General features: G+C 34.6%; 1 protein-coding gene across 1 annotated transcript in view; it reads left to right on the top strand.

Moving 5' to 3' along the window:
- Positions 1-7610, top strand: part of PIH1D3 (PIH1 domain containing 3) — a 40090-nt gene extending 32480 nt beyond the window's left edge. Inside the window, exons 6-7 of the mRNA XM_012645078.1 lie at positions 2647-2732; positions 7481-7610. Of these exons, the coding sequence (XP_012500532.1) occupies positions 2647-2732; positions 7481-7610 (216 nt within the window). The remainder of the gene's footprint in view (positions 1-2646; positions 2733-7480) is intronic.
- The last annotated feature ends 6609 nt before the right edge of the window (positions 7611-14219 follow it).

The following is a 14219-nucleotide window of genomic DNA, read 5'->3' on the forward strand; positions in this document are numbered from 1 at the left end:
GGGAGGCTGAGGCAGGAGGATCGCTTGAGCCCAGGAGTTTGAGGTTGCTGTGAGCTAGGATGACGCCACGGCACTCTAGCCCGGGCAACACAGTGAGACTTTGTCTCAAAAAAAAAAAAAAAAAAAAGAAAGGAACATCAATCCCTTTAATTGTTTGGTCAGTGGCATCATCCTGTATTTACTGATGTTGAACAAGTTAGGTCTTGAGAACAATCAGTTAGAGGTACATTAATAGCCATATCTATTTTCCAGGTAGTCGTTGAAAGTATTGCTGAAGAAGTCTGATTCATGTTTCAAGAGTTGTTTTTCTGTTAAGATTCCTCATTGAATCTTCTATCTTGAGAGATATTAATGTGTACCATTCCATCTAATTTGTCCCTTCTCTGAAACCATTTTAGTATACAATTTTAATTTCCTTAAGAGGAAAAATTAGTGAGTTGTTTCTGAATCATCCTTCACTAGAACAGCAAATAATTTTAAGAACCACTTCAAAGGTCTACCCAAAAATTGTATCTAAATTTTGCATGTCATATTTTTTCCTCTCTCGATTATCATTTTAACCCTGCAAAAATAATATTTTACCTTGAAAGGTCTAAACATTTCAGACTAAAGAAACAAATATTTGTATCCTGTGGGCCATGTGACATGAATCAACATGAGATGTTAAAGAACATCTCTTCCCTCTTCATTAGTATAGTGGCGAGTAAAAAAACAAAACAAACAAACAAAAAAGAATATCCCAGGGAGGAGGAGGGAGGAGGGGACGGGTATATGCATACACAAAGAGTGCAATGCGCACCACCGAAGGATGGACATATTTGAAACTCGGACTTGGGGGTGGGTAAGGGCAACATACGTAACCTAAACATCTGTACCCCCATAATATGCTGAAATAAAAAAAAAAGTAATAGTTAAAACAAAACAAAACAAAAAAAGAACATCCCAACTTGATTATCAGACCTGAATGTTACTACAGTAAAAATGGGGCTTTCTTTGTTCAATAGATGCTCATTTACTGAGGCAAAGCACCTATAACTATTCTCTTTGAGAAATGTTCTATTTCTCTCACTTAAAGCATCTCTATGGAGATCTGAGTTTTCAGACTATAAATTAGGAGGTAATTCTTGGTTAAATAAAAATATTAACCATAGGAATTATTTAGATAGTAGCATTTTTAGAGCTCTGTTTATAAATCTTTGTTTATATACAGATTTAATACAGTAAAATATAATTCACAGACATATATTGCTCCACATAGGTTATGTTGCAAAAACATAATTGCCTACTTTAAACTTTTTAAAAGGAATTTCCTATCACTTATTTGATATATATTTTCCTCATAACTTGTTGCTTTTGTTCTGGCCATTCCAGCCATGAAATCACCAGATGTCTAATATTTCAAGTCTTCTAGTTCATTTTAGAGAAGTCTTCATAATTTACCTGAATCTTAGGTTGCATTTTCTTTGTTTCTTTGTTTATGGAAACCATTTATCATGTCATCTCATTAATTTGCATCAAAAAGAAAAAGAATATAAATGATGAGAGATGAGAGTTTGTGTTATGGTAAAATATACATAGTATAAAATTTACCCTTAGTGAAATTTAGTATATTCACAATGTTGTGCAACCATCACCAATACATAATTCATACCCATTAAGCAGTTACTCCCCTTTTCTCCATCTCCCCAGCCCCTGGCAACCACCAATCTACTTTTCGTCTCTATGGATTTGCCTATTGTGGACATTTCATATAAATAGAATCCTATGATATGTGACTTTTTGTGCCTGGCTTCTTTCACTTATCATAATGTTTTTAGGTTCATTTATGTAACAGTACTTTATTCTTTTTATGACTGAATAATATTCCATGGTATGGACATACCACATTTTGTTTATCCATTTATCAGTTGACACACATTTGAGTTGCTTACACACTTTGGCTATTGTGAATAGTGCTATTTTGAACAAAAACATTATGTACATGTTTTTGTTTGAACACTTGTTCTCAATGCTGTTGAGTATATACCCAGGAGTGGAGGTGCTGGGCCATATGGTAATTGAGATGAGACATTTCTAAGTGAGATCTTACTAAATCAACAAGTAGTCCTTTTTGGGAGGTGGGGGTCATATTGTTAATTCTCGTTTGTTATGATAACAACCTTTCCAGACACTTACACCTCCCTAGGAAATATGGTATGGGAGTTTATACTAAGAGACTACAAGATGGTATTACCAACCCACACCGAATATGGGAACTAAACATTTTTTTATATAAATTGCCCCCTGATATAAAGGTGATTAAAGGTCCCCAACTTTAGCAGGTGCACTGGTATATACCTTCCGACAATGAAGGTTACAGGCAAGTAAACAAAATGTTTCTCTATAACTCTGGAGCTAGATAAACCTTAGTCAAATTATAGGTGGTTGCCTTTGGACCACTCATTAAATTTCTCTGCTATAGTTTCGCCATCTGTAAAATGGGGATAATAATCTCTGCTTCTCAAGATTGATATAAAGATAGGGAATAGCTTGGAACATAGTTGGCACTTAATAAATATTAGTTCTCTCTTCCTCATATATTCTTACACTCTTCAAATTAACTATTCTCCAAGATAATAGTATTTTTATTCTCACTTTCTCTTTCAGGTTAAAATTAAACTGCCAAATACAGACCCTTCTGATATTGAAATTGATATCCAGGAAATGTTCCTTGACCTTCGTACTCCTAATAAGTGAGTAAAACTTAGAACTGGAATAGTGTATTATAATATTAATTAGTCTTTAGTCAATATTATTTTTAAAGTATACATAGTTATTTTGCATCACCTCCTAAAGTCTGGAAAAAAGTGAAAAATTCAGTTAACCATTCATATGTTTGATCTATATTATATAAACATAAATATGTTTGAAAATACTTAAGCTTTTTTCTACTTTGCATCCATACATTTGGGGTGGGTTGATACCATCAATACACAATCCTTGACATTTAGATATAGTTTGTGTATCTGTCAGGAAAAATAGCTAGAAGTGAAGATACCTTAAGTTGTAAGTCTTGCATATTTTTTTATACATTGATTGCATAAGAGAAGCAATATTTTTAAACTTCTTGGATGTTGTGGAGCTCTAAGGTTAAATTCGATTGTGTTTCTCTAAAAATCAACAGAAAGATCTTATCATCAATTACTTAAAACAAAAATTCTAACAGCTCATTTTCATTAGATTCTCGGTCTGTGTGAACACGTTTAAAAATAATACAGAAGATCATGGAATAATTCATTTAAACATTTATATATTTTCAAGCATAGTTTTGTTGTTACATAGGTTCAAATCATGTTACCAAAATATAACACATACAGCAAAATTCTGATATAAAATGTTTCTATGGAAACATGGACAAATCAGTTCTGTCTCTCAAAACTAACTCTATAAAGAGGGAATCAATGGAATCTGGCATGTGTTAGATAAAATATCTAAATATCTCACTGCTTCTTTCATTTTTCATCTGGATATATAGCAGTGAGCACACATTGGTTGATTGTAGTGGTCTTTTCTCTGTAATTCATGAACATTTCAAACTGGGTTTGGGGAGCAGGTAGCTGCTGGCACATTCTCTTCCTTCCATTATCTGTACCTGTAATTCTCCTTTGTTGATCTTAGGGCTGTAAGAAAATAAAAAGTAGATTCTTTCTGCAAAAGATTCCTATGTGTAAACAACCCAATGTGCATGCATAGCTTAATTTTGATTTCTATAGTAGATTCATTTAACCCAAAATGGTCTACAGATGAATATATGTCAAATATTTTCTCATTATTTACATCATTTAAAAAATGTGTCCTCACAAAATAATTGTCTCATGTTATAAAGACGACATTCACTATTCCTACCATTTACTTCAAGGAGTATTGTACCCTTTTCGTTGCATTTTATGCATGCATTTACTCTTCCACGTAACCTTTGCAAAGAAAGTTGGTTAAATAAACAATCTTCCATGATATTTGCACGCTTGTTAAAAGCACACACATATTTACACACCATGGAGTTAATTTCCGTTTCTCTAGCAGTTCTCACTGTCTCCATCAATCTTTAGGCAGCTGCTGTGGCTGTGCTGTCATTCCAGATATCTATCAGAACCCACTAAATGAAAGTCTCACACAGAGGTACTTTTCCACATAGAACACAAGCTGCACTAAGCCATTTGGATCATAATGTACCTATATATTAAATGCTCAGTGCAGAGAAGTAAATTTTCTTAATTAAGATAGAAGACAGAAGATAGCATTAAGGTTTATTTATTACATTTTCTGAAATACTTGAGCATCCTTTAGAGCCATGCTATTATCTGAAATTGTATTATCAGAAATGTGTTTTATTTTTTAGTTTATTGATATTCACACCTGCTTTCTTTAGTTTCCAATTGTGGCATCCTATAACATTGTTTATTCACTCTGAGAAAGATTTAAGAGAGGATATTCTGTTCATGTATCTATAAGGCAGAACAAGTGAAGTTATTTGAACTGAATTGACCAGTGATTTCAGTCAAACAGTAATCAATTGCACTAGAATTATCAATAAAACCCAGGTATTTAGCATTATACAACCAAAAAGAAAAAAATAAAGCAATTTACTGAATTCTTTGTTTTTTTTCCAATTGGTTGTTTTGGCATGTAGATTCCCAACATGGAGTAGATGGGAGGGGGGAAAGATGGGAGAAATTGGATAATTTCCCGGAATCTTCTGACTTAAGTCTTCATATGAGGTTTCATTATTTTTCTAAGTGAATTCTAAGAATATCATAAACGAATACCTTGAATGTAATAATAAAAACACATTCTAAAGACAAATATAAGCTATTTGTGGTTGAGTACTGCTTTAAGTTATTCACACCTTTGCTGTGCTCCTTTAATTCAGATTAATTGAGAGTTGACTGACATTCAAAGACACTGATACCTAAAAAAAAAACTTTCTAAATGAAATGGTTGATTCACAGCTCAGTAGCTATTTCTGCATTTTCTTTGAAAATAGTTATGTTTCCTACAGAAAACCTTAAAAAGGACATGTCTATTTTTAACCCAGATATGTAAATCAAATAATTTCATTAACTACATAAAATAAAAACTGCATTCTGTGAATATGCACAGAACCAGGTTTTCCTTTATTTAATTCTCTTGCAAGTGACATCAACTTTCTAATATAAACATAAACATGTAAGTCTCTAAACTTGAGTTCACTGTATAAATAATTTTTTTAACTTTCATATATTATTGTTTGCATTTAAATAATTTTTAATGAAAATTAACACTGGATGAGCATTTGAGCAGTGCCTAGACTGTAACTTTTTAAAAAGCAAATACATTATCACTGTAAAGGCAGAGGTATTGGGTTTAAGTGTTTATTCATTTTTTTTTTTTTGAGACAGAGTCTCACTCTTTTGCCCGGGCTAGAGTGCCGTGGCGTCAGCCTAGCTCACAGCAACCTCAAACTCCTGGGCTCAAGCAATCCTTCTGCCTCAGCCTCCCGAGTAGCTGGGACTACAGGCATGCGCCACCATGCCCGGCTAATTTTTTCTATATATTTTTAGTTGTCCGATTAATTTCTTTCTATTTTTAGTAGAGACGGGGTCTCGCTCTTGCTCAGGCTGGTTTCGAACTCCTGAGCTCAAACAATGCACCCGCCTCGGCCTCCCAGAGAGCTAGGATTACAGGTGTGAGCCACCGCGCCCGGCCTATTCATATTTTATAGTACTAATCCATGTTAATTATTCAAATGTTATTTTGTGGTGACCTGAATACTTGCTTTTCATTCATGTATTTATTCACTCAACAACCATTTCTAAAGTCTTCTGCTAGATAACCAGGGGAACACCAAGATAAGATACAGTTCCATCCCTCGATGAATTATACATTGATAAGTATTTTTGGAATTTTTATTTTGTTTAAATATAAATCTCAATACAGATAATACAGTAAAACACATTAGACAAAAATACTTCCTTTCTCCTAACAGCTTAAATAAGTTGCATAGTTCTATTGTTCAACATTTTAGTATGTGAAGCCATACTACTCAGAACTAGACAGAAATGCAGGGATAGATGGATCATTCCAATGGCCACTAACTGTCTCTTTTGAATTTATTTCTCTCTGGACACAGAAGTGCACATTATCATTGGAACTCCTTCTTCAGCTGATTTATAGTTGTCTTTTAGTGCAATGAAACTACCATACTAAGCCTTGCTTTCTTTTTAAAGTGAATATATTATCATTTATAGAATAAGGGATAAAGTAAATCTAACTCTAGTAGAACCTATATTGTAAACAGCTTTTAAAAATGGACTTTAAATGTTTTTTGCACCCACTTTTTTTTTGAGATGCCAAATTTTACAGGCTACATTAACATACATTGCCATTTAATTACTTTGGGTGGAGGGTGCGGTTTCTCTTACCCCATCTGGAATGGAACAAGAGACACAAAAAATTTCTCCTTTAGGTTCCAGAAATGTGTAATAAATACTTTTAATGAGCCTAGTCTCCTCAACTTAGGTTTTTGCAAATGAATTAAAGAGGGAATTGATTTTCAAGGGTTTTGTTTTCAAATATGCACTAGTTCTCTATTCAAGTACCCAATAAGTGTCCCTAAAGAAAACCAGATTCCTTTACTGATTTGGATATTATACTTTCTAAAAGAGCCTTCTTCCCATCTTTTATAGAGATACTCAGACCCCCTCTACCGAGAATGTTAGGTAACAAGTGTTTCATGCATTTAATTTTCTTCCAATACCAGCATGTGCTGACCCCATGCATAATTCAGATTCATGCCACTATGACAGAATTATGGATGTCTCATCCTAGCAATGCATCTAAAGCATACAACTATCCAGCAACTGAGCCATAAACCACAAAATAAACCTAGCAATCTATCACAGAAAATTTTTGTCAATGTGTAGTAGAAAGAATCAGAAGCAAGCAGAGAGAAGCACTTTCATTGATCTGGTATTGAAATCATTCCAGGCCTGAGTTTGAAAAACTACACCTGTGGTAGAGACTCAGCTTAAAAGCTATATTAGCAGAAGTATTTTAGAACCATTCTAATTTTCAAATTTGTAACAGTCAGCCACATTCCATCTACACGTAAGAATGACTGGCCCACAAACTTCAAGTTGAGTGATTCTATTTCTATGCCTATAAACATAGTCTGAGACTGTTTCTTCTATGCAAAATGAGGTCAATTAGGAAAAAAGAGGGGATCCAAAACAATTGCTTGCATTTTTAAGGCCAAAACACTGGTATACTATTTGTGTTATTTAGGCATTTTTTTGATCAAATATTTACACTGTCTAAATATTGGGGTTTTTCAGTTTCTAACATTCTAGTGGTAGATGTTGCTTTCTACTGCCTTATTGAAAGTGATATATCACTTTAGGAATGTAATTCTAAGTTTTTATTTTGTATTTTGTGTGTGTGTGTGTGTGTGTGTGTTTTTAAGGAAGCTGTTCGTAACCCTTCCCCATCCTGTGGTATGCAGCAGTGCTCAAGCATTGTATGACCGAAGGACTGAGACTCTTGAAATCACCGCAACCATGAAAAGAGAGTTGGATCCTGTTAATTTTTTCTGAAACTGCATGAATAAGAAGAAAAAGGGGTAAAATGGCATTGTTAACAATGAAAAAAGAAAAATTCGTTTATGTTTTCTATATTCTCTTTATTATTCTGACATATTTTGGAAAGGGCAAAAATTCAATTCTAGCGATATTCTGATCATTTACAGTCATTTCTATTACTTTGTTAGGAAATATTGTTTTCTCATACATAATGAGCTATTGCATTTTTATAACGATAGCCGAACAGAATATTTACAAGTTAACCAGTTAGATTACTACATGATTGATTACATAACTGAAATATGACCATGAAATGGTTGGTCCACTTATTTCAGTAGTCTGAAGAACTTAAGCTAATTAATTATACTATTATGCAATCAGTTGCATAGCAGTTGGTCATTATTATCACCAGAAAAGTTCATTTGGTTGCCTTTTTATTGATTTATCAAATGATTTAGAATGTTCTCTGTTTAGGCTCTCACTATTGTTCTGGAATATACAGGTATCAAAGGGTTATAAATTGTTTCATGCACCATACTAGCCATGTATTTACTTGAATAAGAAATACTTTTGAGCACACAGTATTATTAGTTAGGTTAAAAATATTTTTATGTACATTAATAATTATTAACAATGCCTTTTCAGGTACTGTGTTTATATTTAGTCAATTGAAATCCTTGACATTTAAAAGGAATATAAAGAAAAGTGTGGTGCATTTATAAATCCTGTTCTCCCTCATTTCGTATCTTCTTTTTTATTTTTTTATTTCAGAATATTACAGGAGTACAAACACATATGGAAGTAACATTCGTAGGACGTTGGGCATTTCCTATCTTCTTAATTAGACATACCTACTTTTATGGATTGTGCCAATGCCCCTGCCTCTTCTATACTGTATTGCGTAAGTTTATTTCAGAATTACTTATGAATAAATTATGTTTTAAAGCTTCTGTTACTTGGCTTCACTCATTATTGTAGAACTGTGGAGTTACCTGGGAGCAAATTCTGAAAAGAGATAAGCAACTAAAAGATGTTCATCACTTCTATGTGAACCATTAAGGGAATAATTCAAGCAGATATTTTCTGGAGTTAATTATGTATATAATTACCAAGCATCTAGTGTGGGACTAGATCAAATAGAACAATAAGATGATTTTGGAAAAAAGTGGTTGGGTTAAAACACTAAGCTCTTGTAGAGAATTTGGCATTTAAATTACCACCATGACTTTCTTCTGTGGAGGCAAGAGTTGAGGGTGAGATTAACTGAAAGGAAGCTAGTGTCTGTGAGTTTAAGTCTATAATGTTACAGGACCTGAAGAGTTCCTACTTTGCTTTTTTAGCATCTTTTCAAATGGCTGTATTTTAAGAATTTGAGAATATACCCTAAAGTTTAAACTCTGGAGCAGGCGGTGCATTTGTACCCCTGTAATACTCTGAAATTTTTTTTAAAAAGTAAGTAATAAAATGTTCATAAAGAAAGTTTAAACTCTGGAGCAAGTCTAAGTAGCACCTATATTAGTCAGGGTTCTCTAAAAAGACAGGATCCATAGGATATGGATAGAGAGATATGTGAGAGGGGATTTATTAGGGGGATTGGCTCACGTGATTATGGAGGCTGAGAAGTCTTGGAACAGGCTGTCTGCAAGCTGGGGCCCTGGGATACTGGTACTGTGGCTCAGTCCAAGTCCAAAGGCCTCAGAACCAAGAAAGCAAATGGTGTAACTCTCAGTCTGAGGACAAAGGCCTGAGAATGGGGGGTGGATGAGTGGAGGGTGCTGCTGTAAGTCCTAGAGGCCAAAGACTGGGGAGCCTGGAGTTATTGTCCAAGGACAGGAGAGGAAGCGTGTCCCCCAGTTCCAGCAGATAAATCAACACTGTTTTCTCTGTTTTTGTTCTCTCGGGACCCCCAGGAGATTGGATGATGCCTGCCCACATTGAGGATGAATCTTCCCTACCTATTCCATTCAGACTCACATGCTAATCTCCTCTGGAAACACCCTCACAGACACACCTAAAAGTAATGCTTTACCAAGCCTAGGTATTCTTTAATCTAGTCAAGTTAACACCTAAAATTAACCATCACAGTAACATATGTTTTCTTTTCCAGAGAGCAACAATGAGTCAGTGGAAAATGTATCACTTTTTCCTATGTTCTGGCCCTAATTACAAAGACCGTTATTACTCAAGCTGACTGAATGTGTACAAGTTGTCCCTGGAAGAGAAGATAGAGCATATCCAGGCCAACTTGAATCGGTCTTTGGTTATGTGGTGCCGTATCAATTATATAATGAAACAGAGCTTCAAGAACAATGAAATGTGATCCAGTGATTTATACCTATCTAGAAATCATTGCACTTTACTGTCCTTGGCCTCACAAGTAACGACTACAGTGGTTATTTTGTTGCGTTGTTTTTTAAGCTAATTCACAGGGCTTTCTTCTTTTAAAGGGGAATAGTCCACTAAAGCAAATGTAGAAAAGAGCGTATAAAAGAAAATTTATCTTGTCAGCATTTGTTACTGAATCTTAGCTATTACCAGGAGAACTGGAAGTTAAGCCACAATTGTGTCATAGCATAGCCTACATATGCTTCTCTTTCATGTTTTTATTCCATAATCTCTGGTAGCTTTCGTAGGGATTCAATCATCTGTTCATTCACTCACTCATTTATATTTCAACAAATTTCCACTGAACACTCACCACATGCTTGGCACTGTGTTAGGTACTGGGGATATAGTAATGAGCAAACCAGATGTGGTCCCTGCCCTCATGAAGCACACACTGTAGCAAGGGAGACAAATAATAAACAAGTAAACACATAAATATCTGTTTTTAAGCTATAATTACTGCTATGAAGAAAAAGAATGAGTGCTTTGAGAATATCTATCAGACAACCAAACCTAGTCTGGAAAGGGAGACCAGAAAAGGTTTCCCTAAGGATTTAACATTTCAGTTGAGAAATAAAGTATACCTAAGACTTACATAAAGAGAGTATAGGGGAAAGGATAGCAATAAGGCTTCTAGGTGCAAGGGGTAGCAAATGTGAAGACCCAATATAGACAGAGCTTGGGGAGTTCAAGGAAGCGAAAGCCAGTGTGGTTAGGGGGAGTGTGACTGGAGGTAAGGTTGGAAATCCAGGCTGGAGCAATGTCATGTAGAATCTTGTAGGCTAAGGTTGGGGATTTGGATTCATTCTAAGTGCATGGGGGAAGAGAAGGTATGAGGAGATAAGAACGGAAAAGGGAGACCAGTTAGAAGGCTACTGCAATAGCCAGGCAAGTTATTATTCTACATGTCATCCTAAATAAAATTCATTGTCGATTTTTTTCTAATTAGAAAAAGTACATGCTGAGTGCTATGGTTTCAACAATGGTTTTCCCCCACCAAAACTCATGTTGAGGCTTGGTCCTCAATGTATTAGTATTAGGAGGTGGGGCCTAGTGGAAGGTGTTTGGGTCACGAAGGCAGATCCCTTATGAACAGATTAATAGTTTCGAGGGAGTGAGTTCTTACTCACTGGAATATATATATTACTGGATTACCTACTGCAAGAACCAGTTATAAAGTGAGGTTGCTCCTTGTGTTTGCTCTCTGCACAGCTCATTGGTCCTTCCACCTTTCTGCTATGAGGCGAAGCAGCATGTGGCCCTCTCCACAAGCCAAACAGATACTAGTGCCATGCTTCTATTCTTCCCAGCCTCTAGAATACTGAGCCAAATAAACCTCTTTTCTTTTTAAGTTACCCAGTCTCAAGTATTCTCTCATATCAACAGAAAACAGACTAAGACACTGACATGCTCTAAGCAGGAAACTTTAACAATAGAGAAAAGCTCTTTAAAAATAAAGCAAAACTAAAAATCACCTGTAAGTGAAAGAACCATGAATAACCACTGTTATCATTTCCAACCTTTTATTTTCAATGAATAACATAGGTATAATTTTTTTCCCAGATGGGATGATATTACACACACTGGTTTTATAATTTACTTCCTTTTAATTTTCAAGTGCATTCTTTTTTAAGTAATCTTTTTTTCCCTGAATTCTGATTTTATTGCATTGTGGTAAAAGAGTGTGATAAATGATCTATGTGTCTTTTAAAAGAATGAGTATTCTGTAATTATTGGGTACAGACTTGTATATATGTCAATTCAAGTTTTGTGTGTGTGTGTGTGTTGTTTAAATCTTCTACATTCTTGTTAAATTTTGGTCTGCTTTATCTATCAACAGAGAGATGTACTAAAATTTACCACTGATTACAGATTTGTTGCTTTCTCCTTGTAATCCTGTCAATTTTTGCTTATATATTTTGAGGCTATATTTGTATGTGCAGACAGATTTAAAATTGTTATATTTTCCTGGTATATTATTCCTTTTATCAATATAATGTGACACCCTTTATTCTTAATAATATTTGCTGTTTTAATGTATGTCTTGTTTAACATTAACATAGTTACATCAACTTTGGTTAGTATTTGCCTGGCATATTTTTTTCCATCACTTTCCATGTTTTCCATGTTTTAGATAAGACCTTTATGAACAGCATATAGCTAAATTTTGGATTTTTAAATCCAACCAAGATTCTTTCTTTAAACTCACAAGTTTAGTCCCATTTTATTGCAATTAATGATACATTTGGATTTATTTATATCATCTTATCAATTCATTTATATCATCTTATCATGAGATTTATCTCTTATTCTTCTTTTTCTACACTTTTTTCCTCCTTTCTTGCCTTTTTTCCCATTGGAAAATGGGAAATTTTTTACATTCTTTTTTTTTCTCCTATTGGTTTAGAAGTTATACATTAGGTTTCTTCTCTTTTTTTTTTTTCCTTAACTTAAATGTCTAAAGTTAGTTCTACCCACCCTTAAAACAGCTCCAGGAGGGAGGGTTAAAACAGTTTTAACCATGCCTCTCCAACTTTATTTGTATATTCCCAAATTATCCATCATTATCATTACTGTTTGTTACAGTCGGTACTTATCTAGATTTACCCACACGTTTCCCAATATCTTTGTTCACCATTTCTTTTTCCACATCAGTGCTTCCTTTTTGAAGTACATACTTTAGTATTTCCCTCAGTAAGGGCTCGTGAGTTCTTGATTCTCTCAGTTCATTTCGGGAAATGTTTTTATTGCCCTCATTCTTGAAAAATAATTTCGCTGGGTTTAGATATCTAGGTTGACAGTTATTCTCCCTCAGAACTTTGAAGAGATTATTTGCCTATGTTTTGGCCTATACGTATTGTAATGGAAAAGTCTGTTGTTTGTCCCCTTGTTGTCCCTTTGTAGGTAATCTGTCTTTTCTCTCTGATAGTTTTAAAGATTTATCTCTTTGTTTTCTGGTGTTCTGCAATTTGACTATAATATGTTTAGATATAGATTTTTTTTTTTAAATTTTACTTGGCACTTGTACTTCTTAAGTCTTTCATCAGTCCTGGAAAATTCTTAGCTATTATCTCCTTGAATATTGCCTTTCTCCCATTTTTCTCTATTTTTCTTCCGGAATTCCTCTTAGATAAAAGTTGAACCTTTCATTCTATCCTCCATGTCTTTTAGCCTCTGTCATATTTTGCATCTCTCTTTGTTCTTAATACTGGGTAATTTTCTCAAATCTATTCTCCAGTTCAGTAAATCTCAGGATTCTAATCTTACTGGTGACTATGTCCACTGATGCTCACTCACAGTAGGTAATTTAGTCTTGTAGTTTTTTATTGTACTAATTTATTTAATAGGGCTTTAAAAACATTCTGTGAAAATCTCTTCTGGTCTATATTGTGGGAGCATCCCTTAAAAGCAGTTTTACCTTTACGCCTGCTACAGTAAAGATTGCCAAGCCATGCAAGTAATATAAATTCAAACCTAAACCCTACTTGAGTTCTAGGCCTGTGCTTTAATTCTCAGAAGAACTTTTTTCTTCCACCTAGGGCTTTGACAGAAACAGGTAAGATTCCTTGTTGTTTCCCTGTGCCAATATGCAGATTTTTTCCTAGTCCAACCTTTTATGGAGGGTACATCCCTTCCAGTGGCCCAGCTTTATGATAGAATCCTTGGGCCCAAAACCTCATCTTCTGTCCCTGTGGCTGTTAAAAATCAAAACTCCCTTGCAAGGGCAACCACAACTTTCACTCATAAAATTACCACTCTGGTTTTCGGTTTTCTCATTTTTGGCATCTGGGAGTTTTCCTTTATTTCTCTGGGGCTCAGCTATTCAATTAAAAGAATTTTTATGTATTTTACCTTCTGATTATAGAAGTTTGTATCAAAAAGGTTTTTAGTAAATAGTTGGCCATATTGCTGGAAATGTATTGCTGATCTGCTTTCTTAATTTAGCAATATATTTCAAATATCTTCCCATATTAATAAATATTCTTCAACATGATTGTTGTAGATTTAGTTTTTTAGAAAGCAGACTCCATGTCAGGCAAGAAGTTTCCTGAGGAGTGTTCTTGGGATCAACACCTGTGGGAGGAAGTAAACGATGTAAGACTGGACTGGACAAAGAGAGAGGATGGGCTATAATTCAGTCACAACAAGACCTTAGTAGGCCTTGGGGAGTTCTGAATCTAGAATAACCTTTTAGAATTGTCCCCAGTTGGAGCAAGGGGGCTGAGCCTTCATACCCCA

The sequence above is a fragment of the Propithecus coquereli genome, unplaced genomic scaffold (genome assembly GCF_000956105.1).
Source record: "Propithecus coquereli isolate 6110/MARCELLA unplaced genomic scaffold, Pcoq_1.0 Scaffold104, whole genome shotgun sequence".
NCBI classification, from domain to species: domain Eukaryota; kingdom Metazoa; phylum Chordata; class Mammalia; order Primates; family Indriidae; genus Propithecus; species Propithecus coquereli.